General features: G+C 48.5%; 1 protein-coding gene and 1 long non-coding RNA gene across 6 annotated transcripts in view; one reads left to right on the forward strand and one right to left on the reverse strand.

Moving 5' to 3' along the window:
* The window catches only part of LOC310694616, a 197,782-nt gene that overhangs the window by 91,674 nt on the left and 78,545 nt on the right, over window positions 1–27,563 (reverse strand). The gene's annotated exons all lie outside the window — the stretch shown is intronic.
* Window positions 36–27,360, forward strand: GAL3ST3 (galactose-3-O-sulfotransferase 3). 5 transcript variants are annotated; one of them, XM_083476880.1, is made up of 3 exons: window positions 36–337; window positions 24,032–24,263; window positions 25,324–27,360. In XM_083476880.1, exons 2-3 carry the CDS (start codon window positions 24,178–24,180, stop codon window positions 26,477–26,479), a joined length of 1,242 nt encoding a protein of 413 aa, XP_083333006.1. In that variant the 5' UTR covers window positions 36–337; window positions 24,032–24,177; the 3' UTR covers window positions 26,480–27,360. The 5 variants fall into 5 exon arrangements, with proteins under 5 accessions (XP_083333006.1, XP_083333003.1, XP_083333004.1 ...); XM_083476877.1 differs by lacking the exon at window positions 36–337 and adding an exon at window positions 435–1,095; XM_083476878.1 differs by lacking the exon at window positions 36–337 and adding an exon at window positions 17,633–17,862.

A 27,563-nucleotide genomic window follows, 5' to 3' on the forward strand; every position in this document is an offset into this window, starting at 1 on the left:
ATACTGTATAGAGCCGCACGCGCCCTCTGGCTGGTCTGCTGCCGCCGCCGCTGCGTCCTCCTCTCCCCGCGCCTCCGCCGCCGTCGGGGGAGCGAGCGCCCGTCCTCCGCCTCCCCAAGACGCATCATGGCGCTGCGCCGGGACGCCGCCGGCTCGTAGGCTGCGCGCAACGCGCCCTCGGCCCGGCTCCCAGGAAGGGCTGCTGCTGCTGCTGCTGGCTTGGCCGCTGCTCCGGGCCGGGCGATGCGGCGCTGGGGGACGAGCCCCCCCGAGGCATTCCCCAAGGCGGAGCGCCGGAGCGGGAGCCGCCGCGACGCGGGCGCCGGGAGGGGGACAGGTGCGTCGGGAACGGGGGGTGTCCTCCAGTCGGGGGGCGGGTGGAGAAGCTGGCTTTTCCGTGGGGAGGGGGGCACCATATCCGGCCCCCGCCGTACTGGAACCCTTTCCCTTCTTCCAGCCAGCCATTGCATAGGGTCTTTTCTTGATGCAAGGATTTTCCTTTTTCCCTTCTCCTTACCCCTCCTCCTTTTTGGCGTTGTTCCTATTGGGGGGGGGGTCCGAGGGCATGGCGCTCTTCTCCTTTCTTTCTGCACGCATCCCAATGCGTTTCCATTGGCGTGGCTCAACGTGAGAACAGGGTGACCCGGGCAGAAAGCCAAGGTGGTGTGAGAATCTTTCCCTCCGAGGGGAAAGCTCCAGGGAGTGGGGGGGGGGGGGGGAGAGAAGGGGACCGAAAGGAGGACCTCTCCTTCCTTTCTAGAAAAAATAGCCAAATACTTCAAATGCCATCTAGCTCTTTGGAGAGGAAGGTGACTTGCTCTCGAGTAAGCATGCTTGAGATGGGCGCTGTGGATTTCATTTGCTTGATTTGGTTTTTACATTTTTTATAAAAAACTATTTTAGCCTGATTGCTTCCTAGCTGTAAAGCTGTTCGGAAGGGCAACCACGGTTGCAAAATAAGTTAGGAGCGAGAGATTTGTGAATCGAATTCCCTGGGATTGAGAGGCGGTTCGGGGGAGGCGACACATTTTTAGGATTCTGTTTCTCAACGCACAAACCTGCGCAGAGGCTTCCCTGTCGCCCCGAGAGGCAGAGGTGAGTTGGTGGATTTGGGGTGGACCATGAAGGATGGCGGAGGGGGAGACGCGGGGAAGGGGGGGGGAGAGAACCTGCTCTGTAGGGCCCGATCCACCGGGGAACGTGCCTCATTCAACTGGACAGGAGCTGCAGTGAGGCTGGTCGGGGGGGGGGCGGATTCGGATGCATGGGCCCAAGTGAATTGGTGGTTTTTGTGTGTGCAAATGGTAACATCACTACCCTTAGCGTGGTGGGTGGAAAAGAACCCAAAACTGTGAACCCAGATAAGTCACTGCTGACTCCTGGGGAGGGAGGGAGGGAGTGTTAGCTGACTACCCCAATTCCCAGTCTGTGCACCGGATACATCCTCTTAAATTTGCTGTAGGAGTCAGGACACTGAATGCCATTGCATTTACTTTTTTATTTAAAAGGGTGGGCGTTTCAGAGTTGGAGTTAATAACTCTTTGGCACAGAATGATCTGAGACATAAATTGCTTGTAGCTGCCAGAATGGAGGTGGCTGTACCACACTGGAGAAATCTGAGAAACCTCTGTGTCAAATCATGAGTATGCAGAGGCTTCTCAAGAGAAATCCAGCCTAGCAATGGGGGGGGGGTGTTGCGTGTGTGTGGGAAATCTAGGGGAGAAATTCAGCCTTAGAGATTCCCAGGCCTTTGGTTTCAGTGTGTTACTCTTGTTAATACAAGGGATAAAGCCCTCTGTCCACCTGCTGCCCAGTTTTGAAGTGGCTCTCTGGTCTCAGCTGCATTTCCTGATGGATGAGAGATTTCCTCTTGCTGCGCTAGCTCTGACTTACTTCTTTCCTTTCGTATACTTGTCTATAAGTAACACTACTATTGTTCCATTTGTTAATTGCTGGTGGTCATTTAAATATATATATATATATATCTATGAAAGGCACTAGCGGCCCTCCAGATTTAGCTGGACTCCCAGCCCCCATCACCCCTAACCACTCTATAGGAAACACAAATCCTGTGAAAAGGTGGATTCAAGTGAAACATTAAGAAATGCTTTCTAAATTTTGTCTCTGTGTGCGTGTGCGCGCGCTCTGGGGCACTATGTCACTGAATACCAAGGTGTGTTCATACAGTCGCTGTTCTGGACATTCTGCCCAGTTCAGGTTGTGCAGTTGAAGTGGATTTGGCGCTGTTAGTCCACCTCCCATAGGACTTTTTGCAGTAAGGAAGGTGATGGGAAAACACAGTGGCCTGGCTCAGTATATGGCAGCCTCTTAGGTTCCTAGTTAAATTAGCCCTTTGTGAAGAACAATGAGAACTGGAATCTTCAGCTTGCTTTTAGGAAAAGGAGTGTGCATGATTTGCACGTTGGAGGCCCCAATTCAATCCCTAGCATCTTTGAGTTGGGCTGGGAGAGACTCCTGCCTGGAGACCTACTTCCAGTTGGTGTAGAGACAGTACTGATCTAGATGGACCAAGCATCTGACGATCTAGGGCATCTTCCTGTGCCCCTATCATTATATCAGAATAAGGCAGGAACTTCCTGTACCTTCACATTCACAAGCTTTATCCTTTATCCCCACCCCAATTGTACCACATAATCCCACAGGCAAAAGGGACTTCATTTGGGTCAGTTGCTCCTCTTTGCCAGAGGCAGATTAATATTCCCCGCAGCCGGATTAATATTTCTAGTGGCTGGATTATTATTTCAGGCTGACTGGGAAGTGCTTCCTTGTTGTGTGTGATGATGCCAAGTCTTTCGATGCTCAGGTGGTGCCCCTGCCACCTGAATTCTTCCAGGTTTCCCCAACTGGCTTGTGTAGCTACTGATTCCCCTTGGGTGGCTGGATTCTAACTTTACCATGTTGTGGGCAGGTTTGTCCGATGTGGCTTGGACTTGCCTGATACTGGGACATAGGAAGCTGCCTTCTGCTGAGTCAGACCAACCATCTATCTCAGTCTTGTCTACTGGTAGCAGCTCTCCAAAGTTTCAAGCAGCAGGGCCTCTTGAATCTGGGACCTTTCGCTTGCAGAGCCAGTGCTCTTTCATTGAGCTGCAAACTATCCCCTGCAGGCCACACCTGCACTTAGCCCATTCTTTACTGGAATTTTAGGGTTTTTAACACCCTTCCCGCCTCCTCCATCTGCCTTGGGGAGTATAAATTGACATTGCAGGTGAGCAGCCTGCCCAAGGCTTAATCTGATGCATGCCTTAGACACAGCACCTTTTTCCAAACGTGGGGATGTCTGGAGGAAGGGATCCTGGAAAGAGATTGGGTTGTGGTCAACTTAAGCCCTACTCAGAGAGCAGACTCTTTGAAACCAGTGAACTGCAGTCAGTTGTGGCCATTCAGTGCAATGGTTGGGGCTGATGGGAGCTGTGATGCAAAACATCCAGTTGGCAAAGCCTGTCCTGTTGTGTCAAGCCCAGATGCAGCCTGTGGTAGGTTCTGGAATGGCCAGACGAATGGTAGGATTTATGTCCTTTGGGGGACTGGGCATGGAGACAGAATTTAATGCCTTCAACAAGGCTTATCTGGCTAGTAATCCAATTAGCAACACTGGCCTTCAGATCACCCTGTTCGCTGTTGAAACCATGCCTTCACAGCATTCTTAGTTTTTGATTTGTGTTTCAACCTAGGAAGGTACAAAGCATCTTCTATGCTCTGTGTGCGTCCATGATCTGCCAGCTTTGTCTTCTCTGACCAGGGATTATACTTTTCTTTAGGACAGGCAGTGGTACAGACTTGAAACCATACAGGACAGGTGTCTCTTGTTTTTGCTGTGGCCCTGTATCCTTTAACAACTGCAGAGCAGGCAATAATTCAATGGGTGCTGCCACATCTTGTTGGCATGGGCATAAAACAGATGAAAGCTATACCTATGAGTTTCTGCCTGTCACACAGATGTGAAATTCATGGGGGTCTTGACAGGAAGAAACAGTTGGCAACCCTACTTTCTTGTGGGTTTTACTGGTATGCTTCAGCTGAGAGACTCAAGTTTGGATTTGTAGGAACATAGGAGAGAAGTTGTCTGCTCCCAGCGGCTCTTTGGGATCTCAGACAGAGAAAGGTCCTTCCCATCATCTGCTACCTGATCCCCTTAACTGGAGATGTTGCAGATTGAACCTAGTGCCTTCTTGGTACAGCACACATCCTCTAGTGTGAAAGAGCTCTTGCGCTGAATTCAGCTTAGTTGTACTCAGAGCAGCCCTATTGAAAATAATGGACCTAATTTAATAATGCTCATTGATTTCAATGTGTCTACTCTGAGCAGGATTAACATTGGATACAACCTGCGGTTTTTTTCATGCAAGACTCTCAGGGCTCCTCCAGACTCTGTATTTTGCAGGGGGGATCAGGTGTGTAGTAGAAATTTAGGTTTGCCCCAGTTTAACAAATCCAAGAAAAAATGAGCAGACTTTTTGCAGTTAGGAAAAGCGCAGGATGAACAATAGCTTAATAGGAAGACATATAAATACCCCACAAGCAATTTAGAATTCATTCAGGATGGATGTTTATTGTCATTTAACCTCTCTGCAAAGAAATTGGTGCAAATGCTCTAAAAAGGTTTAACACTGGGCACTCCCAAGTGATGTATTTGTTGAGCATTCGTCCTGATTTGTTTGCAAAGAGGTTAGATGACATTGCATCAAAGCAAATATTAATCCACACTTTTTGGTGTGTGTGTTCTGTCACTTTCCTTATCACGAAAAGCCTGATTTGGAGGGGGGGGAGTGGGTTTGTTGTGCAGGACCGCCTAGGTAGCTATAATTATGCAACCTGAATTTTCTGGTATGTGGTTGAATCTGAACATGGCAATAGTCTATCATATCTCCTCTCAGTCTCCTGTTTGCCTGGATAAACATACCCAATTCCTTCAACTGTTCCTTATAAGGCTTAGTTTCCAGACCCTTGATCATCTTGGTCGCCCTTCTCTGCACGCATCCAGCTTGTCAACATCCTTCTTAAATTGTGGTGCCCAGAAGTGGACACAGTCTTCCAGCTGTGGTTTGACCAAGGCAGAACAGAGCAAGACTATTACCCCCCTTGACTGAGACACTATATTTCTTTTGATGCAGCCTAGGATAGCATTAGCTGTTTTTGCTGCTGCATCACACTGTTGACTCATGTTAATCATGTGACCTACTAAGACCCCCAGATCATTTCCACATGTACTACTGGCAATCCAGGTGTCCCCATCTTATGTTTGTGCATCTGGTTATTCCTGCCTAAGTGTAAAACCTTACATTTGTCCCTATTGAAATGTTTTGGCCCAGTTCTCCAATCTGTTAAGGTCATCTTGAATCCCAATTCTGTCTTCAGTGGCATTGGCTACCCCTCTCCGTTTGGTGTCTTTTGCAAATTTGATTAGCGTTCCTTCAATACCTTCCTCAAAGGTCATTTACAAAGATGTGGAACAAAAACAGGCTCAGGACATAATCCTTTGGCACTCTAGTTGTCCCTTTTTTCCAGGATAGCGAGGAACTGTTAGTCAGCATTTTTGGGGCTTGGTCAGTCAACCAGCTACAAATCCACCTAACAGTTACCTCATGCAACCCACATTTTACTAGCTTCTCTGCAAGAATATATTGGGGGACTTTGTCAAAAGCCTTACTGAAATCAAGATACACTATGTCCACAACATTCCCCTGATCTACCTTTAACTTGTTTATTAGCGATATGAAGCTCTTTCTGAATGAGTCTCAAGCCAACATTCATGCCCCCCGCCTAGCTGATTTCCGCTGCCCTCTGCTCCTATATGCCGACGATGCAGCGATCCTTTCCTACTCTAGAGTCGGTTTATGCAGAGCTCTAAAGACTTTTGCGGCTTATTGCAAACTCAACCATCTGACAATTAATCATGAGAAATCTAAAGTCCTGGTCTTTACCAGGTCTCGGAAAACTTACAGCTGGAAGTTGGATGGAGTCCAATTAGAACAGGTTTTCAAATTTAAATACCTGGGAGTCTTTTTTCACTACAACCTAAGCTGGAAGCCACAGATACAGTATTTACTAAACAAAGGGAGAACAATACTTTATACTCTACTCCAAGCTTGTAACTCTGTCAAAAGAAGAAATGAGATTTGTCTGGCATAACTTGTTTTTGAGAAACCCAGGCTGGGCCTTAGTAATCACAGCATCCTTTTCTAAGTGCTCACAGACCGACTGTTGAATTATCTGTTCTAGGACCTTCCCTGGTATCGATGTCAAGCTCACCAGTTGGTAGTTACCTAGGTCTTCTTCTCCCCCCTTTTTGAAGATGGGAAGAACATTTGCCCGCCTACAGTCTGCAGGGACCTCACCTGTTCTCCAAGAATTCTCAAAGATTAGAGACAGAGGCTCTGAGATTACATCCTCAAGCTCCTTTAGTACCCTGGGGTGCAGCTCATCAGGCCCTGGAGATTTGAATGCATTTAAAGTTCCCTTGCCACTTATTTTCCCATCTTGTGTTGCAGTTTCCTCTTTGCATTATTTATTCTATTATCTCCAGGCTGGGGATTGCTTTCCTTTTGGGTGAAGACAGAGGCATAGTAGGTGTTGAGCAGTTCCGCATTCTCTCTGTCACCCAATAGCATTTCTCCATGCAAGGGACTTGCTTGTTCTTCTAGCCGAAGAAACCTTTATTATCATTTTTAACCTCTCTGGCAAGCCAGAGCTTATTCTGAGTTTTGGCCCGCCTGACCTTCTTCCTGCAACGGTTGGCTACTCGTGTATACTCTTCCTTCGTGATTTTTCCTTCCTTTCATTCCATTCCATGGCTGAGATATAAATAACACCCTCAGCAGTAGAGTCAGGCATTAGTGTGTTTGAGGTGGGTGTACATGGCATTGTTAGTTAAACGATTAAGGCACCAACCTCAAGAAGGCCCCGTGCTGTGCCCCAGCCTGATTACTTTCCTGCGGGTGTCTTTTAAGAGTTGAGCACTTTTAATTTTTTGCAGTTTACAGTGGTACCTCGGGTTAAGTACTTAAGTCCTTCCAGAGGTCTGTTCTTAACCTGAAACTATTCTTAACCTGAAGCACCGCTTTAGCTAATGGGGCCTCCTGCTGCTGCCGCGCCGCCAGAGCCCAATTTCTGTTCTTATCCCGAAGCAAAGTTCTTAACCTGAAGCACTATTTCTGGGTCAACAGAGTCTGTAACCTGAAGCGTATGTAACCCGAGGTACCACTGTATTTTCATCCCTGCTATCAAACTTTTTTTTTTTAAAGACAACCGATTCCTTCAGCTTAATGGATGTTCTGCAGGAGTCCAGCACCTTTAATTAGCACTTCAAAATGCCAGAAACACAATGACAGGTATATTTAAAGGCCTAGTCAGGAAGTCATCTTCAGATTCTGGGTTGAGCTGGAGCCAACAGCAGTGCCGCTCACTCCTTTGCATGCAAAATACCTCTTCGGCCCCCTCCCCTCTTCCCAGCCTGAGAATTTTGGCAGAGTTCTCCCTGGCTATGCACCTGCTCAGTTGTTCAGCCCTTCTCTCTTTTGCGTCTCTGACTGTGCTTGGAGGTGGGGAGGAGAGCCATCAAGCATTATTATTTTCTTTTAGAAATAATAATTGTTGTCTTTTGGGGAGAAGGGCAAAACAAAGGAAGCCACAGCAGAACCAACAGAAGCAAAACATAAAGAGAACAAAGGACCAAACTGTGGCAGGTTGTGGTGTTGCACTTTCCAAAGAACGTAGACAAATTGGAGCAGGTTCAGAGGAGGACAGTGAATGCGGAGATGGGCATGGAAAGGCCGTCCCTTGAGGGAGGTGTGAAGGAGCCGGGTGTGTTCAGCATGCTGAAAGGAAGGCAGAGAGGGGGACAGGATAGCCCTCATCAGATACCTAAAGGGCTGCCCCATCAATGATGACAAAGGCATGTTCCTTGATGTTGGTCCAAAGGGTAGGTCTGCATCTTGTGTTCCAGGAGAAATGTCCATTGCCAGTGGAGCCGATGGCCTAGAGAGCTAGGAGGGCAGGTGGGCTCCTCTCCTCCGGAGGTCTTCAAACCATTCTAGCTTTGGGTCACCTGCCATTAGCAGGGGAACGCGATGGATATGGGGCAGTGTTCGAAATTAGCCAGGCGCATTTTGCACCTGGCTTTCAGCCACTCGGAACCAAGTGATGATGCCTGGGCACCAGGATGGCACCTGACGTCTCTGCCACCTGGGGGTTATTGGATCTAGACTGTTTTCACACACTAGTACCCAATCCTGTAGAATTCTATCAGTTATATTTTATCTGCACAATCGGAATGAATTTCGGGAACCCAAATGCTTTTTCTGTGCAGCCAGAACAGGAGCAGTCACCATTAAGAAAAAGAGGTCGGAAGAGGCCGATATATATGTGGACTCTCCTTGGATCAAGGGACTTTTCTTCTTTAAGTTCTCAAAGTTCTTAACTGAGGCTCAAGGCTGTCCTCTGAACTAGCCAGATGTTTAAATGAGAATCAATCACAGTCAGTCCATCATTTGACAAATTAGACTTTAGAGCCTCCTTGCCCCAAAATGGCAACTAGACATGCCGTTTTTGAGTTCAAGTTCAAGTTCAAGTAGTTTATTACAGTCATAGACCAGCATATGCAAAACATCTAAATTAATAGTATAACAGTATTAATTAAATAGGAGCAAGAACCAAACGTAGATTTAAACATATACATAGAATACTTAATTAAGCATAGATAATGGGTGAGTAAAAATTTAGAAGAAAAATTAAAAGATCAGTTAACACAGCTATATGGGGTGGGCTTCAGAAGTGCGGATCTAACAATACGGGCCTTCAGTTTAGGATTGAATTGCAGCATAGACCATTCTTTGTCGAGTATCTATCATGGCAGCGCAAAATATAGCGACTGAATATGTGACTTCTGGGCTCTCGTCCTATAGTAATAGGGAGTTGTGTTGTTCTGAACACCCAGGAAACTTATATAAGATGGGCTGGATAAACCTAGTTGGTTTTTGTGATTGCAACCTGGGTTTAAGGAGTCATTTGGCAACTATCTTAGATATCGGAGTTTTGAACACTGATCAGGGGTCTGTTTCTGTTTGAGCGGCCCATTACACTGAGCGGCCATCGCCACCCTGTTGCCCCTCCAGAGTTTTAGTCCAAAGCAGCTGGAGGGCACCAAGTTGGCATTGCCTTGAGTGTAATAATGTCTTGGGGGCCGCATGCTGGTGGTGGGAAGGGCCAGATCCAAAAGTGAACAGGGAGACCTGTTCCTTCGCTCTCTGGTTTCTTTATATCGGTTGCTGGGCATCGCAAGTGGGGAGGAAAGGTCTCTTGCATTTGGGACCTGCCTTGAGGCATCTTGTTGGCCACCGTGAGAAGACTGTGATGGGCCATTGGCCTGATCCAGCAGCTGCGCTCTGCTTAATCTTCTTATCTTCTCTCCATGGCCTTCTTTGGACAGTTCTCTCCCGCTTGCCATTCCTACGTCAGCCTGGCCAATGCTCAGGTGTTAAGTTGTGGGTGAACATATCAGACGACACAGCGATTCTTCAAACAGCTCTTGTTTATTCACAGGCCAGAACAGAACTGAACTGAAGGGTTCAGCCAGCCTGCTTATATAGAGCTCCACTAGAACGCAACAGTAACCACTTTCTGTAACTATCCAATCACTGAACGTCACTTTCAATTCCTTATTTGCATATGTGGACCTGAGTGAAAACTATCTACAGTATCCCCCTGCTGGCCCAGGGTGAGAACTTCAGTACATAACACCAGGGATGATGGGAGTTGTACTGTGGCAACATCTGGGTGGCCACAGGTTTCCCCTATCATAATATGGCAAAGTTGCAATGGGTGGGGTGGGGTGGGGCTTTCTGAAAGCCAGTTCTCTCCTCCCCTCAGGACAAGGATGGACCTCAATGAGCCCTAAGGTGGCATTTGAGGTGGAGGGGAGCCCAACTCAGCTAGGCCGGAGGTTTCCTTGCCACCGATGGAAAACATAGCAAGATTTCACATCTTCCGCTGGGTATTGCCCCAGCTGGCCTGACATTTGCTATGGGAGAACAGATTGAGAGGGGTAGAGTGAGAACGAAGGACAAACATGCAGGGGTGCAGGACGGCACATGTGTTGTGTGTGGGGGGGGGGGAGCTGTACCTGACTGCAGCCCTCTGGGATCCTACTTTTTATGGTGTTCCCTGAAGCAGACACAACAGCCATACAAAGCCTGGATGAGCCTAAAGAGATAGTATTATTATGTGCCCCAGAGAGTGGCTCTGGAATCTGTCTCTCCCCCCCCCCCCCAGTGCTTCAGTCTAAGTTCTGGTTAAAGGAGTGCCCCTGACCATGCCAAGAGTGCTTTTCCGCCTTCTTGCTGGAGAAAAGGCTCCCAAGTCACCCTGAGCTCTGAAACCTTTCCTTTCCCCACTATGAGAAGGTCAGGTCTTCATTGCCGCCCTCTTAATTGTGGCTTGCAGGGATCCATGCATGTTCTTTGAATGAAGTAAGCAAAAAACAGTCGCTATAGAATGAAGAATGCCTCCCTGTGGCCAGCAGTTGGGCATGATGTCTCACCCATGCTGGAAACAATAAGAATGTTGCATCATTCATATATATATATATATATATATATATATATATATATATATATATGCAGGTTTTGGTGTCTTCGGGTGTCTTCCCGTGTAAGAGTTGGGGTGTCTAGGCGACGTTTCGACGAGGTCTCACTCGTCATCTTCAGGCTGGTGCTTTCGGCTTCTCAAGAAGCCGAAAGCACCAGCCTGAAGATGACGAGTGAGACCTCGTCGAAACGTCGCCTAGACACCCCAACTCTTACACGGGAAGACACCCGAAGACACCAAAACCTGCATTCCTGTACCCGTGAAAATCTACGAAAGCATATATATATATATATATATATATATATATATATATATATATATATATATATTCATTTCCTGTGAGAAGCGGTTCAAGGGGGCAAAGCGGGTTCTAAAGATAGATAATTCATTCTTGTTCCCAAGAGCTGGGAGCATGCAGAAGAAGGAAAGGGTAAAGCAAAATCTCAGTGCTTTGTTGATGTCCCAAATCCTTTTTGTTCCCAGGGGTTTGGAGGGGGGGATTGTCTTCGTTTTGGAAAATTGCAATGCTACAGACTCACAATCACGTAGGATAGGTCCTGTTTCCTTGGCAGGGGTCAGCATTGTTTCAACAGCAACTGGATGGGTTGCAGCATTTTGCTGGCAGGAAGAAGATCTGACAGGCAAAGCTGTACCTGTGGGATTTCTGCCTGCCCTACATTTTATATTTTTAAGGGGGAGGGAGAGCTCAAAGCAATTTACAGCCGACATTGAAACATCAAATGAAACAATCCAGAATGAAACATGACTGAAGAAAGTCAAATATGAGGTCAACATTCAAAGCAACATAATTAACAGGAAGCTAGAATATTGTCTTAAAGGTTTCAAAAGAAAGCGTTGTAATGGAGGTCAGCTACAGAATGCACATTTATCGCAGCAAAGTTAACCGGGGGGGGGGGGGGAGCCTTTAAACCTTTGAAGAGAAAACAAATATAACATGCACATTTAAAACAGCATAATTAGCAAGAGAATAAAACATTATCGTAAGCATAGAACATATCTGCTGCTGCTGTTGCCAGTCCTGCCAATGGTAGTTCATGGTAGCTGGTGGCTGTTGAAGCCCAGGCTCAGTGACCTGGGTCTCTGACCTCTTCAGCAGCCTCTGTTTCTGTAGCTCCGTCACGGCAGGGAGCAAGTCCTCCAGGACTCACCGCCAAGTGAAAGAAGTATTGAATATTGAACAGCTCTTACTCAGAATCTCCTTTCTTGTAACTTGAAGCCATTGGTTCAAGCCCTACACTCCGGAGCAGGAGGAAACAAGCTTGCTCCCTCTTCCATGTGACAGCCCTTGAGATATTTGAAGAAGGCTATCATATCAAACCACAGAGCCTAGGACTTGCCGATCAGAAGGTTGGTGGTTCGAATCCCTGCGACGGGGTGAGCTCCTGTTGCTCGGTCCCTGCTCCTGCCAACCTAGCAGTTCGAAAGCACATCAAGTGCAAGTAGATAAATAGGTACTGCTCCAGCAGGAAGGTAAACGGCGTTTCCGTGCACTGCTCTGGTTCGCCAGAAGCGGCTTAGTCATGCTGTCCACATGACCCGGAAGCTGTACACCGGCTCCCTCAGCCAATAAAGCGAGATGAGCGCCGCAACCCCAGAGTCAGTCATGACTGGACCTAATGGTCAGGGGTCCCTATAATATCTCCTCTTGGTCTCCTCCCTTCCAGGCGTACAGCAAACCTTGGTTGCAGCTCATGGTTTGTCTGGAGCAGAAAACAAAACCACCACCCCATGAGCCTAGGTTAGGGAAACCTGCTTAGCAAAATCATCGAACCGGTCATAGTTGGGCTTAGGGTGCAAACCCTACTGTATTTTGATGCTGTGTTTTGGGGCCCTCCAGATTGGGGTTTGTCATCTTTGGAGGGTGTCGTCCGCAACGTGTCACTGATGAAGTAATAGTGCATGGGTAGGCAAACTAAGGCCTGGGGGCCGGATCCAGCCCAATCACCTTCTAAATCCGGCCTGCACATGGTCCGGGAATCTGCGTGTTGTTACATGAGTAGAATGTGTCCTTTTTAAAATGCATCTCCAGGTTATTTGTGGGGCATAGGAATTCATTCATTCCCCCCCCCCAAAAAAAATATAGTCCGGCCCCCACAAGGTCTGAGGGACAGTGGACCGGCCTCCTGCTGAAAAAGTCTGCTGACCCCTGGAATAGTGCATCATTGGTGGATTTCTAACTGGACCACCCACCCACAATTCCACCGCGTTAGTGGTTCTGTGATGCTTAAAAAAGTAAAGGACCCCTGACAGTTAAGTCCAGTCGCGAACGACTTTGGGGTTGCGGCGCTCATCTCGCTTTACTGGCCGAGGGAGTCGACGTTTGTCCACAGACAGTTTTTCTGGGTCATGTGGCTAGCATGACTGAGCCGCTTCTGGTGAATCCAGAGCAGCACACGGAAACGCCATTTACCTTCCCGCCGGAGCGGTACCTATTTATCTACTTGCACTTTGACGTGCTTTCGAACTGCTAGGTTGGCAGGAGCAGGGACTGAGCAATGGGAGCTCACCCCGTCGCAGGGATTCAAACCGCCGACCTTCTGATTGGCAAGCCCAAGAAGCTCAGTGCTTTAGACCACAGCGCCACCCGCGTCCCTCTGTGATACTTACTCAAGGCTATTACACCATTGCCTCCTGGAGGGGCCCCCCTTGCCCTATAGCACAAAAAGAGGGACAAAGAAATAAACAGGAACATGTATACAGTGGTACCTCAGGTTAAGAACTTAATTCGTTCTGGAGGTCCGTTCTTAACCTGAAACTGTTCTTAACCTGAGGTACCATTTTAGCTAATGGAGCCTCCCACTGCCACCGTGGCGCGATTTCTGTTCTCATCCCGAAGCAAAGTTCTTAACCCGAGGTACTATTTCTGGGTTAGCGGAGTCTGTAACCTGAAGCGTCTGTAACCCGAAGTATCACTGTAATATAAAATGTTACAGGATTTCAGCAGAAGGCACTTGGACATGCATGCACCAACTGGAAATCAAGCAAGTCTGTTTACCCCAAACTTTGGCATGTGCAAAACCGCACTGAAAGTGCCCTGATACCATCATGAGCACAAATGCTCATAAATGCACAATTAAAAGGACGTCTTTTAAGGGTGTATTTTGTTGCTTGGTCATGTCACTTAAAATGCGGAATTATTATTATTAAATTTGCAGTAGTATTCTTCGGTTTTGAATGAGTAATGTGCATAGCAGTTGTCATAACGATTCCCTTTCTGTTAGGATATATGCAAACTGGTTAGAGATTTCCCTGTAGGCAAATGTCTGATCCCTACAGGGGAAGATGGTGGGAGCTTTCATGTAGCTCTTCTAAGTCAGATATCTGGGTTCCACAAGGCCTTGGGAGGAGAATGAGGGTCTGGTATGTTTTTGGCAAGGCTGTGGGCCTGGGGGACAGGACACCTGGGTCTTTTTGAGGCCGTGGGAGAAAAATGAGTTCTGACAAGTTTCTTAAAGCAGTGGGGTGGGATATGTGTCTCGTTTTGCAATCCACCTCCGGCAGGTGGTGACGGACTCCACTATCTGGAAGGGAGGAATGGAATAATAGCTATTAACTGAGGTTCAGAAGCATTCCTGTAGTTCAGGGGCGGGGGAACCTGTAGCTCTACAAACGTGGCTGGACTCCATCTCCCATCAGCCCATCAGCAAAGCCGATAATCAGGGTTCCTCACTCCTGCTGTAGCCTTTATGTTCCAGTGTATAAGGGGAGTGGTATGCAGTGGTTAGAGGCGATCTGTGGGCATTGGGCCCTCCCGATTTGCTGTCACCTTCCCCCAGCCTCTCTGAGAGGCCCGGGGCGGCGACTGTGAACGGGCTCTTGCAGCGCATTCTAAAACCAGGTCACCTTTGCTGGAACCTTGTCCTGTGTAATCATTGGCAGTAATCTGAGCCCAGGTAACCTGGCACGGAGGAGCCGGTGGACGGCAGGTAATGGATACTTCTTGGGACTAGGCAGGTAGCCAGTCCTCCTTGTTTTCACCTGAATGGGCAAGTCCAGCTGCCGCCTAAAAGGCAGACTAGCTGGATGGTTGCAGTGGTGGCTATTAATAATACTAGCAATAATGATTTTTTTCAAACTTGCTAGCTGCTTTTTAAAAGCCCTTGCTTTATTTGGGACTCACAAGGACACCGCCTCCCCATTTTCCAGGAGTTGAGGCTGAGAGAGGGTGGGTGACTTGCACAAAGCCCCTGACAGAGTCAGGATTTGAACCCGGGCCTCGCAGGTCTTTCGGACCCACTGTGGATAATAAGTGGTCTCAAAGAAACGAGCCTGGCTGAGGTTGATGGAGAATGAACTCCCAGGTAGCTGTGCCTGGGGACTGCATCCAAAGATTTGAAAAACAAAAATTCTAAGCTCCTTCTGCCTGGGTGCTCTGAAATGTGGCAACCGGCATTCAGGAATTTGAAAGATTTCTTTCTCCAGTCCAGTCTCTCTTCTCTCCCCCTCCCCACAAGGCCTTTCCTGCCTCTTAATTCTGACGTGCAAATTAATCGGCTTTCATCTTTGCTGCTGCCTCCCTGCCATCCTGCCTTTTTTCCTTGAGGATTGTGTTTGAATTTCTAGGTTTCTCTCCTGGAAATTCAGGATAGCAAATTGGCAGAACTCTAAGCCCCCTCCAGACAACCCTTTATTATTGGGCATACCCAACTGTTTGTGCTGAGGGTGGTATCGGGATGGTTATAAGCAATCCCCCCCCCCCTTTCGATACTGTTTGCATCTGTGCAAAAGGTTCAGGGTGGCTTCGTTTGCGATTGGTGCATATCTCATTATCTCCTGCTGAAAAATTTGCAGCTTTTTGTACCACAAATATTCTGGAGCATTGACTTTTTGGTTCTGCTTTGCACTGTTGTAGTGCAAGAGAGGCCCTTCAGACAGCAATAATACAGTGACAATAGGCCTACATTGCAAAACGACTCTCAAAGCTGAACGCCGTGTGGACAGTCTGGTCTAAATCCGCCACTGTTATTGTTGTTTAGTCATTTAGTCGTGTCCGACTCTTCGTGACCCCATGGACCAGAGCACGCCAGGCACTCCTGTCTTCCACTGCCTCCCACAGTTTGGTCAAACTCATGCTGGTAGCTTTGAAAACACTGTCCAACCATCTCGTCCTCTGTCGCCCCCTTCTCCTTGTGCCCTCCATCTTTCCCAACATCAGGGTCTTTTCCAGGGAGTCTTCTCTCCTCATGAGGTGGCCAAAGTCTTGGAGCCTCAGCTTCACGATCTGTCCTTCCAGTGAGCACTCAGGGCTGGTTTCCTTAAGAATTGAGAGGTTTGATCTTCTTGCAGTCCATGGGACTCTCAAGAGTCTCCTCCAGCACCATAATTCAAAAGCATCAATTCTTTGGCGATCAGCCTTCTTTATGGTCCAGCTCTCACTTCCATACATCACTACTGGGAAAACCATAGCTTTAACTATACAGACCTTTGTTGGCAAGGTGATGTCTCTGCTTTTTCAGATTCTGTCTAGGTTTCTCATTGCTATTATTCCACCAGCAACACATTGTGGGAAATGCCTGCAAGAAACCCACCAGTCTGGGATGGCCCTTAGAATTGGGACGAGGAGAGGAGGAAAGGTTGGCTCAGAGAGTAAAGGGCTGTGGGTGCATTTTGCAAACTAGCTTTTGCGTGCCCCTGCTCCCCCTCCCTGGCCCTCTGGCGCTCTCTCTAGCTGCGCATGGATTTATCGAGGGACAGGGAGCTGTCAAGTTTCCACCTCACCCCTGAGGCTCATGCTCATCGATCGGGTGAAGTCTGTGGCCTAGATTCCAGTGAAGGGCAGAGAGGTTTAGTGGCTGGTGCACTGGGAGCCAGGTGCTGCAACTCTCGGCTCTGAAAGGGCGAGTGGGTAGTGGGTTCGAGGAGATGGGGCACGTTCCACATTTTTAATTAAGTTTTCCATTCAGTCCTTAGTTCTAGATTTTCAGACGGTGGAAATGGAAGTTGGTTAGGGTGGAAAACAACAGGAGGAGCCTCCTCTCTCTCTCTCTCTCTCTGCTGACAACTTTGATTGAGAAAGGAAGTCAATTCGGTTCACCCACCTTTCGATCAGCCTCTCTCATGGAGGCATTGGTGGCCGTTGAAATAGGCCGTCTGCCCTGCAGGAGTAAGACCTCTCAGAGGAGTCTGCCCTTGTTAGCTATCCTGCTTTCTGGGCTCTGAGTTCAAGGTGATGGATGTGGTCTAAATTTTCCCTTTGCAGCCATGGGTCTGCCCCTGCCAGCCTCTGAGCTCTCAGCAGTTTCATGTGTAGCCTGTTGCAATCTCTGAGACCCATGGAGAAACCATCCCTTTTTATTTATTATAGACAGCCTTGTTTTTGGGGGTACCCTTCCCTAGTAAATCACAGTCCTTCTGGAGCTCTAAACTAGAAAATGCTTTGAAAAAGCAGCACTTTAAAAGCAACCCAGAACGCAGTGCACATGAACTGAAAGCTGCTTGAAATGAAAAGATTGTAGAATCATAGAACTCTAGAGTTGGAAGGGACCCCGGGGGTCATCCAGTCCAACCCTTCTTTGGAGGTCTTTAAGCAGAGGCTTGACAATCATATGTCAGGAGTGCTCTGATGGTGTTTCCTGCTTGGCAGGGGGTTGGACTCGATGGCCCTTGTGGTCTCTTCCAATTCTATGATTCTATGATTCTATGATTCTATGAACCCCTGCAATGCAGAAATCCATCCTCCAAGGACGGAGAGTCCACCACCTCCCAAGGGAGTCATTTCCACTGTCAAACAGTTCTTACTGTCAGAAAGTTCTTCCTGATGTTTAGTCAGAATCTCCCTTCTTGTAACTTGAATCCATTGGTTCAAGGCCTTCCCTCAGAACAAGAGAAATCAAGCTTGCTCCATCTTCCATGTGACGGCCCTTGAGATATTGGAAGATGGCTGTCGTATCTCCTCTCAGTCTCTTTTCCAGCCATAGAGCAAACCTTGGTTGCAGCTCATGGTTTGTCTGAAGCAGAAAATAAAACCACCCCCACCCCCATGAGCCTGGGTTAGGGAAACATGCTAAGCTAAATCATTGAACCCATCATAGTTGGACTTAGGGGAATGTGTGAACCCTGCTGTATTTTGATGCTGTGTTTGTGGGGCAGGAGAAGACAAGTGGGAACTTGCCCACTTTCCCTGCATGGAGGTTCTGAGCAACGAGCTCTTCTTCAGAAATAAACGCAGCAGAGAAGAACTGAGGGTAAAAGCAGGTCCAGCGACAATGGTGGAAGGCCAGAATGAAATGGCCTCGCGTGAGGAGCAACCAGAAGGGAAGAGGTGTGGTTGGAGGAGAGCCTCCAGTGTTGTCAAAACCACACATATTTAAACTTGGGGAGTAAAAGCCCAAAGGAACACCCACACCTAAGATGGGCTATTTTTTTTTGCACTGCTGTTCTGGATCTTTGGGCCTTCCACATTAGCAGAAAAGATGGACAAATGCAAGGCACAGAGCAATGGTTGAGAAAGGACGATGGTGTCATCTGAATGTCCCATTTGGGGTGGCAGGAACACCAGGGCTGGTCCTGCAACGATGCAGCTGCCTCAGGCAGCGGATGCTGAGTACGAGGAGTAGCCAGAGTTGTCAGTGCCCCATGGCCTGCCCTGTACCCTCTTTGCCAGCCTGCTGCCCTCAAGTGCAGGGAAAGATGTTGGAGTAAGATTCCACTGCCATTCCAGTTGGCTCCTGTCTGTGCCCTGGGGGAGGGAGCCATCTTGTCCTTCGCCTCAGGCAGCAAAATGTCTTGAGCTGGCCCTGAGGAACACAGTGTAAGGGACACTATAAAACACTGAAAACACACCCTCACACACCCGCCAACATTTTATGGTTCATTTGTGCTGGTTTGCCATTGACTCCGGCTCCTACGTCTAACTTCAACAGAATAATTTTCTTATGCCTATTTTTATATCCACATTGACTTCTTTTTTTGTCCCTGGTCTGCCCTTGCAACGGATGCCAGAAACAGTGACTTTTGCTGCCTCTCTCCAGTATCTCATTTACTTTTTTCAGACTTTAATTCTCCACAGTTCCTGCTTGTACAAAATGGATTCTCTTTTTTAAACAGTTGTGGCAAACCTTTCCTCATGCTGGGCGTTCTGCCCACCAGTACCTTTTAAATCATCCTCCTCGCGCTCTCTTTGCCAGAAATAGTTTTCCAGCAAGGCCCATTATAAACTTTTCATTGTTAATTGTTGTTGCTTAAGTTTATTGGTTTTGTCATTCTTATTTCATTAATATATGAAGATGATTTGCAAACACACCACAAAAACCATCTACAATGGTTTTAAAAAACAGTACAAAAATGAAACTGGAAATAGGTTTGAGAACACCCTTCCATCCAGCTGGAAATGCTTGTTGAAACTAAAATGTCTTCAGTTGCTTCCAGAAAGGACAGGAGGCAGGCACCTGTCATACCTCGACGGAAATGTTGTTCCACAGAACAGGGGCAGCCACGGTGAAAGCCCTGCTCCAGGCTGCTGGTATTTTAGAGCTTCAACGAGAAACTCTTCTGCAGACTGCAGTGACCTACTAGGCATATAAGGATTAAGGCGGTCTCCCCCGTGACCTGGTCCTGAGCTGTCGAGGGCCTTGCAGGTTAGTGCAGGCTTCCTCAACCTCGCCCCTCCAGATGTTTTTGGCCTACAACTCCCATGATCCCTAGCTAGCAGGACCAGTGGTCAGGGATGATGGGAATTGTAGTCTCAAAACATTTGGAGGGCCGAGTTTGAGGAAGCCTGGATTAGTACCAGAACTTTGAATTTAGCCCAGCAGCCGATTGTCAGCCAGTGCAGATAAGGTACTATATCCTGGCAGTAGTTTCTCCAACAATTAACCCAGCTGTCTCATTCTGCGCTAGCTGCAGTCTCTGGATCAACCTCAAGGGCCGCCTCACACAGAGCACATTGCAGTAGTCCAGCCTTGAGGTTCCCAATGCATGGACAACTCTGGTTAAGCTATCCAGGCCTGGCCATAGCTGTCTTGTTAAAAGCAGCCTGCCAGCCTGTGAGTTGCCCCATGCCTGCCCCCCTCGTGCACTTCTCTCCACAATTTTCATTTGAGCTTGGGGTATCTCATGTGCTCTTGCAGTTCCTTCTCTTGAGTCAGATCTTCCTCCTGCAGTAATTTCTCCTTTGAACTGGATTTCATTTTCATTGTGTCATGAAACCAACACCTTTAGCTAGAGTGGCTGGGTGAGACGCAATTCTAAAAATGGAATGGCCATTATCATTTGGAGTGATTACACAAAGCAGTTCTTTTTGGTAGCTTTTGACCCCGGTAAATTTTTTAGCCATTGTGTCCTTTGGTAATGAATAGCTTCCATTGCCCTTGATCCTGGAAAAGTTGTATATAGCCCTCATGACTAGTAGCCACAGATAGCCTTATTCTCCATGAATGATCCTAATTCTCTTTCCAAGTCATCTGTCTCTCCATCTTATGAGAGCCAATTCTGTAGTTTAACTACATGCTCTGTGAAGGAGGACTTCCTTTTGTCTATCCTGAATTGTCATTCAGCCTCACTGGATGTCAGCGAGTTCATCGTGATTTTAAACAAGCCACACAGCTTGTCGTTGTCGTCGTCTTTTTCTCATTTCTATTCAAATCTCCCTTCCAAAGGAGTCCAGGGCAGCAAACACATAATTAAAAGAGCATCATTAAAAAACATTCTAAAAACAGTTTCAAGCAACCCCCATTATCTCAGCCAGTGACTTCAGAGTTGCCAGGAACAGTACCTTTCAACCATCAAACGCCTGAGTGAACAGGAATGCTTTTAAGTTCCTCCTGAAAGTCAATAAGGACGGACGCAACCACACAGCATTTACAGCAGAAGCTGCCTTATACTTAACCAGACCTATTTCCCCCCTATCTAGCTCAGTACTGCCTACACTGACTGGCAGCAGCTCTCCATGTTTCAAACAGGGGTCTTTCCAAGCCCACACCTGGAGATGCCAGTGGAATAGAATCAGAGAATTGTAGAGTTGGAAGGGGCAACGAGGGTCATCTAGTCCAACCCCCTGCAATGCAGGAATCTTTTGCCCAAGGTGGGGCTTGAACCAACAACCCTGAGATGAAGAGTCTCATGCTGTACTAGCTGAGCTATCCAAGTGACCTTGGGGCCTTCTGCATGCAGGGCAGGTGTTCTTCACCAGGTCCAGCATTACTGCGGAAATGTCCATATTATTTCTCCTGGGCAAACCCTGCTGCAAAAAAATATTTCTAGCCCCTGCAGATAAGTTTGCCACTTGCACCCTTTTCTGCAACCACCCAGCAACAACAAAAAACAGTTTGCACATGCTTAAAGTTACTAATGAAGAATCTCAGCAAAACACCTCCCATTTCTCGTAGGAAATAAGTATAAGTCTAATACATATTTTATTTCTAAATTCTCTGCCTTCTAAATGATGGCAGAGAGAACATTGTAAACTTTCACGAGGGCTAGAAGTATGTCCCCTTCCTTCCTTCCTTCCTTCCTTCCTTCCTTCCTTCCTTCCTTCCTTCCTTCCTTCCTTCTAAAAAGAAGTCTTAAGATTTTGCATATGTCAACAAAACAGACTACAAAATTCAATTCCATGTTGAGCCAGCGAGGGGGGACACTGAGCGCTGTGTGCATTTTGAAAATGAGGCTTGAGCCTCTGTAGAACGACTTGCCACCTGCTGTAGTGGCTCTCCTTCCAAATGTGTGCTGGAGAGGGAGGCTGTTTGTGGCTATTCTGTGCCGAAGGGACCTCACTCTGCGCATGATCGGGAGCACTGGAAGCCCTCAAGATCTGCCTTCATACTGAGCCTCTCTAGGTCCTTTCACGCATTATTTCAGTGGCATAATGTACTGAAGGCTTACGGTTTTAAACGTGTTGTAAGGAGCTCAAAGACCTTTGGGTAACAAGCGACGAACAAATCAGACTCAGAGGATGGAAGGGACCTTCAAAAGTCATCTAGCCTAACCCCCTGCAATGCAGGAATACAGATAAGTCTAATAGATAAGTAAATAAACAATTCCTTCATGCTACAGGCCAGCCTTTGCTAACCTGGAGCCCTACAGCTGTTTTGGACTACATCAGCCATTGTGGTCTGAAATACCTGAAGGACTCTAGCCTTTATTCAGCTGTGAGGTGGCTTCTCTCTGAAAGCCAGAGGGTGGCATGGGAGCTGCTTCTGTTTGCTGTGCTTGGCGATTCCAGGCCCAGGTCCCAGGTCCCAGGAGCAGTTGTGTTGCCCTCTTTCCACAGGACATGGCAAGGAGCTGCTGGAGTCCGTCCAGAAAAGAGCGGCAAGGCGGGTGGGGAGGGGAGAGGAACAATCCCAGTCCTGGGACACTTAATCTCCTGTTGTGCGAAGAAAGGTGAACTTGGTGGCTTTCTCTGGTTTCCTCAGTGCTGGTGGGGGTGAGATTGCTGGATGCTCCTTCATTCAGCTGTGGACAGTATGTGTATGTGTGTATGTGAGAGAGAGGGTAAGGGATAGCTCAGGGGGCCGGGAACCGGGCCCGGGAGCAGGAAATAAAGTGAAATTGAGAGGACAGCTGCTTTGCTTTGGGTGGGAAGGGAAAGGGGTTTGCTTTGTATGAACATCTCTTTTGGAGCTGCTGAACGCAGGTAAGTCGAAGGATCAGCTGGTGGCAAGTTCCTCTCTCTGCCCCCTCCCCTGTTAGGATTGTGCTAGCAGGTTATTTCTCAATAAAGAGGTTTGGGGGCTCAACTCTGCCTGTGTGCCATGTTCTCTGACCTTGAAACCCTTGTCCTCTATTTATGATATTATTGGGGAGGGGGAGAGAAGGGGCACACAGGGCATCTTCAGATAACCATCTCTGAGATTGTTGCTTTGTTTGTTTTTAAGGGTTTGTTCAGGAGCTTAATTCCCCCCCCCCCTTTTAGTGCAGAGGGGACATGTGAAAAGTGGGGAGGAATATAGTTCTGGAGGCTGGGGAAGAAGAATAACTCCGTAAGGGGGAGCACAGTTTGGATTGGGGGAAAATGAGGACGAGAGGCAAAATTAGGCTTTTGAGAAGAGAAGGCAGGACTTGGAGCGGGAAGAGTGTTTCGTGGCATTTTATTTTTTTACTTCATTTGTAGATCTTCAGCTACCGCATAATGTTCAGAATCAAATGTTGTATTTGATGCCAGAGTACATATTTCATACCCTCCAACATTTCTCCAATGAAAACAGGGATGTCCTGTTCCATTATTTGTTTGTTTGTTTGTTGATTATTTTATACCTCACCCATCTGACTTTGTTGCCCCAGCCACTCTGGGTGGCTTCCAACGTATATAAAAACATAATGAAGCATTAAACATTTAAAAAAATTCCCTATGCAGGGCTGCTTTCAGATGTCTTCTAAAGGCTGCATATTTACTTATCTCCTTGGCTCAGGGGGTCACATTTTTCCATACCCTCCAACATTTCTCTGATGAAAATAGGGGCGTCCTAAGGAAAAGTGGGACATTCCAGGATCAAATCAGAAACTGGGACGGCTTCTGTAAATCCAGTGGGACTGTCCCTGGAAAATAGGGAAACTTGGAGCGACTGATATTTACGGGTGGGTGAAGCATTTATTTTATTTACCATGTTTGTTCTCAGTGGGTGAGCCTGGCCCCCACACTCTGTAGACACATGACTCCCAGTGTTTCCCATGAAATTCTGCTCAGAGGAGACCCATTGAAATGAATAAACCTACATTCGTCATCCTTCTGAACTTCAAAGAGATCTGAAGGCAGCTCTGTATAGGGAGGTTTTGAATGTTTGATGTTTTCTGGTGTTTTAAAATTTTGCTGGAAGCCTCCCAGCAGTCATATGTGCATAATAATAATAATAATAATAATAATAATAATAATAATAATAATAATAATATTTTATTGTTGTTATTGCTGTTGCTGTTATTAGTATTAGTATTATCTCTGTAAGTTTTTAATGAACTTTTCAATTTTTACAAATTTTAAACAACCACCAGAACTAATCTCTCATATCAGTTGACTTCCCATCCACCCTTCCATGGTGCTTATTTTTACCTTATATTACTTATATTTTACCCATTATATACATTAGTTATAAATGATTAAACTGCATTTCTCATCTGATGCTATACTTCCAATCCTGCATACGCTTTAACATAACCGTAATACTTTTTCAAATATTCAAATATTACACAAAACATTTCCGTTCTTCAAGAAACTTTTATTCATTCTGTTCTTTAATTCTCAGTTAGTCTAGGCATCTCAGCTTCTTCTTCTTCTTCTTCTTCTTCTTCCCATCAGTGGATCTGCTCTAAAAGGGATTAGCATTGGCTACAATGGCTACAACCTCTTGTCCCTCATATTATAGCAGTTCACCTGTGAAACCTTAGTGCCTCTGTTTGAGCTGGATCTGCCACGACTCCTTTATACACACACAGAGAGAGGACTTGTTGCTGACTGCTGTGCTTCCCCTTGCAGGTATCCCCTTCTGCGCAAGGCCGGAGGCCGCTGCCTGCTACCTGCCCTGAGCCTCCATGCCGGGGTGGACTTGCCCCTGCACTGTGCCTGGATAAGGGCCCCCAGCATAGCCTGTGCCCTTTGCACCGCTGCACTCCAACCTTGAGATGATGTCGCGCAAGAAGGCCATCCTCCTCCTCCTGGCGTTCAGCACAGGCACTTTGCTCCTGCACCAAAGTGCCCACCTCGGCTGGTAGGCGTGGGAGACTTTGAAATGGCGGGGTTGGTGCCAGTTCTAGGTTTGGGGGCAGCCTTTGGGCAACATGCTCTTCCCCCTGTCCTCCCTGGGTATGCCCTAGGCCACTGTTCTTCAGACATTGCTGGGCTACAACTCCCATCATCCCTGTCCATTGGCTAAGCCTGTGCTTCCCAAACTTGGATCTCTAGCTGTTTTTGGACTACAGTTCCCATCATCCCTGACCACTGGTCTTGCTAGCTATGGATGATGGGAGTTGTAGTCCAGCAGCATCTGGGATTCTGAGTGCACCACCTCCTTGCTGCTGCTGCTGCTGCTGCTGCCGCCACCACCACTGCCCAATGGCATACCTCTCCCTCTGGGTCCAATCCAGACCTCCTCCCAGAGAATGAGGGCAAAGTATGGAGAGTTTTCTTCTCCTCTCCTCTTACCTCTCACTCGCACCAACAGCAAGGAGGAAGAGGCCCAAGAGATTGGGAGTGGGGCCCCTATTAGGGCATGGGCATTTGCAGGTGCCCAGTGATGCTGACCCCTGGCACCATTCCAGACTAATACTAACGAGAAAGAAAAGAAGGGGGTGGTGGGTGGGTGTGGGAATGGGCAGTGGGCACTTTTAAGATGGCCTATGATGTCTTACCGGTTGAGGCAAATGAGAAAATTTGGAGGCAGCTCGGGGAGGTTGGGGTGGCAGTCTAGGAGATGGGCAAACAAGCACAGGAGGTGGAAAATGGCAGGCTCCTCAGGATGAGAATCCGCCACTCCACCCAGCTGTCCCCAACCTGTCACCTGAAGCACCTGCTTCACCACGCCTCATAATTGGGCCGGCCCTGCGGATGAGATTTGGGTTGGGTAATGGACAGGAGAAAGGAGCAGAGCTTTAAAAAAGTGGTGGAGCGGAATTAAAATGAAGGGAGGGCTCAAAATAAGTGGGGGAAGAGGGTGGAGGGTCCGTGAGGGCTCGGGGGTGAGACTAGGAAGCATCTCTGGGCTTCTTGTCATTTCTCTCGACCCCCCTGCCGCTAACCGGACCCCCTTGCTTCTGCCCCCCGCCGCCCAGGTTCCCAAAGTCGGCGCCCTTCAGCTGCGTGCCCCCGTCGCCCCCCCGCCCCAAGCACACTGCCGTGGCCTTCCTGAAGACCCACAAGACGGCCAGCACCACCGTGCAGAACCTGCTCTTCCGCTTTGCCGAGCGCCACAACCTAACGGTGGCGCTGCCTCACCACACCTGCGACCACCAGTTCTGCTACCCGCGCAACTTCTCGGCCCGCTTCGTGCACCCTTACACCCTGCCGCCGCGGCTCATCGCCAGCCACCTGCGCTTCAACCGCGAGGAGCTGCATCGCCTCATGCCCAACGACACCATCTACGTCACCATCCTGCGCGAGCCGGTGGCCATGTTCGAGTCTCTCTTCAGCTACTACAACCAGTACTGCCCAGCCTACAAGAGGGTGCCCAACGGCTCCATGGAGGCCTTCCTTGACGACCCTCGCCGCTACTACCGCCCCCACGAGAAATACGCCATGTACGCGCACAACACGCTGGTGTACGACCTGGGAGGAGACCCCGAGCACAGCCCTGAAGACCCCACCTACTTGCCGGAGTTCATCCGCCAAGTGGAGGGCATCTTCTCGCTGGTGATGCTGGCCGAGTACTTTGACGAGTCCCTGGTCCTCCTGCGCCGCCTTCTGGCCTGGGACCTGGAGGACATCCTCTACGTCAAGCTGAACATGCGCAGCCCTGAGTCCAAGCTGAACATCACCTCGGCCCGCGTGGCAGCCCAGGTCCACGCCTGGAACGCCCTCGACGCCCGCCTCTACGACCACTTCAACGCCACCTTCTGGCGGAAGCTGAGGCGCGTGGGCCAGGACTGCGTCCAGAAGGAGGTGCGCGCCCTCCGCCGGGCCTGCGAACACCTGGCGCGCCGCTGCTTCGGGGGCCAGCCCCAGCTGCGCCCGGCCATGCAGATCAAGAACAAGGAGCTGCGGCCCTGGCAGCCCAGCGCCAAGGTGGGCATCGTGGGCTACGACCTGCCGGGCTCAGGCGCCCCCTTGGACGAACAGTGCCTCAAGCTGGCCATGCCCGAGGTGCAGTACTCCCGCTACCTGCTGAGGAAGCAGAGCCTGAGGAACAGGAGGAGGGCGGCACTCCATCGGCCGCTGCCGCCTCGGGGGCTCCTGCGGCCACCCCGGCACCCTGTCCCCAAGGCGGCATGAGCTCCCCACCACCACAGCAGCTGGAAAGGCCCAGGAGGCGGAGGCCCAGTTGGCAAGAGCCCCGGAGAGAAGCTTCCCACCGTCGCCCTGACAACACCTCAGTGTCCTGTGAAGGGCCCTTGCAATACTAGATTAGGCCTAGGCCTCAGCCTTCTTCAGAGCCAGGGTGGAGGGGGGCTGGTGATGGCTAGTCCGATTTGGCAATGACTCCCCCTCAGTTTCTCTTTTCTGGGACTTAGGGCTGTGCTTAGTCCTATTAAAACTCAGGGCCTTGGGATCTGGGTGAGCGGGACTTTCCTCCAGGTGCCATGAGGCCGTGTGTGCGAGCCAAGTGGATTCCCATCACTCGGCAACCAGCCCGATTTTTGTTTCTTAAACCCAACTGGGTGTTCCGTTCTGGCCTTGTTTCTCCCTTGCTCCAGAGGAAATGCTACAACTGGACCTCCGGGGAGGCTGAGCACATCTGGGCCCCATCCCTTGCTGTTAGAAAGCAGTGAGGGTGGTCTCCCTCCCCGCTTCTGACAACCATTTTCTTCGTCCTCCCCACTATGTACATCTGAGTGCTGAATTCGACCACTTCCGGTTCTGCTCCCCCAAATCCATACTGCATGCCTGCACCCCACTTTCACATCCATCCATGTGGAGCTCCAACCTGACATCTTCTCCCTCCCCTGCCCAAAATTAATTTTATACCTTTATCAGTCTCTCTCTACGCCCCACCCCCTTCATGGGACTTGCCAGGATTCATCTCCAGAAACTTGTTTTTTTATTTTATTTTATTTTTAATGTCCTAGACCTTGTGACATTGTAATACAGAAGATCTCGCTGCGTTTTTCTTGAAGGAGGAGCTGGAGGCCAATAAAACAAACAAACAAACAAAACCTGTTTTTGCTGTTAGAATTAAGTGTGTGTGTTTAGAGATACTGTATTTTTTTAATAGAGTGGGTGGGTTCCTCATGTAGGGGATATCAGAGAATTCCCAGGGATAGAGGAGTTGAAATTAATAATGCCTGCTTCATCGTTCCCAAGTCTGGAATGGAAATCAATGCAATGAATATGATTGGTATTGGTTGTTGTTGCTTTC

The sequence above is a fragment of the Podarcis liolepis genome (assembly GCF_965112155.1).
Source record: "Podarcis liolepis genome assembly, chromosome: 15".
Classification (NCBI taxonomy): Eukaryota; Metazoa; Chordata; class Lepidosauria; order Squamata; family Lacertidae; genus Podarcis; species Podarcis liolepis.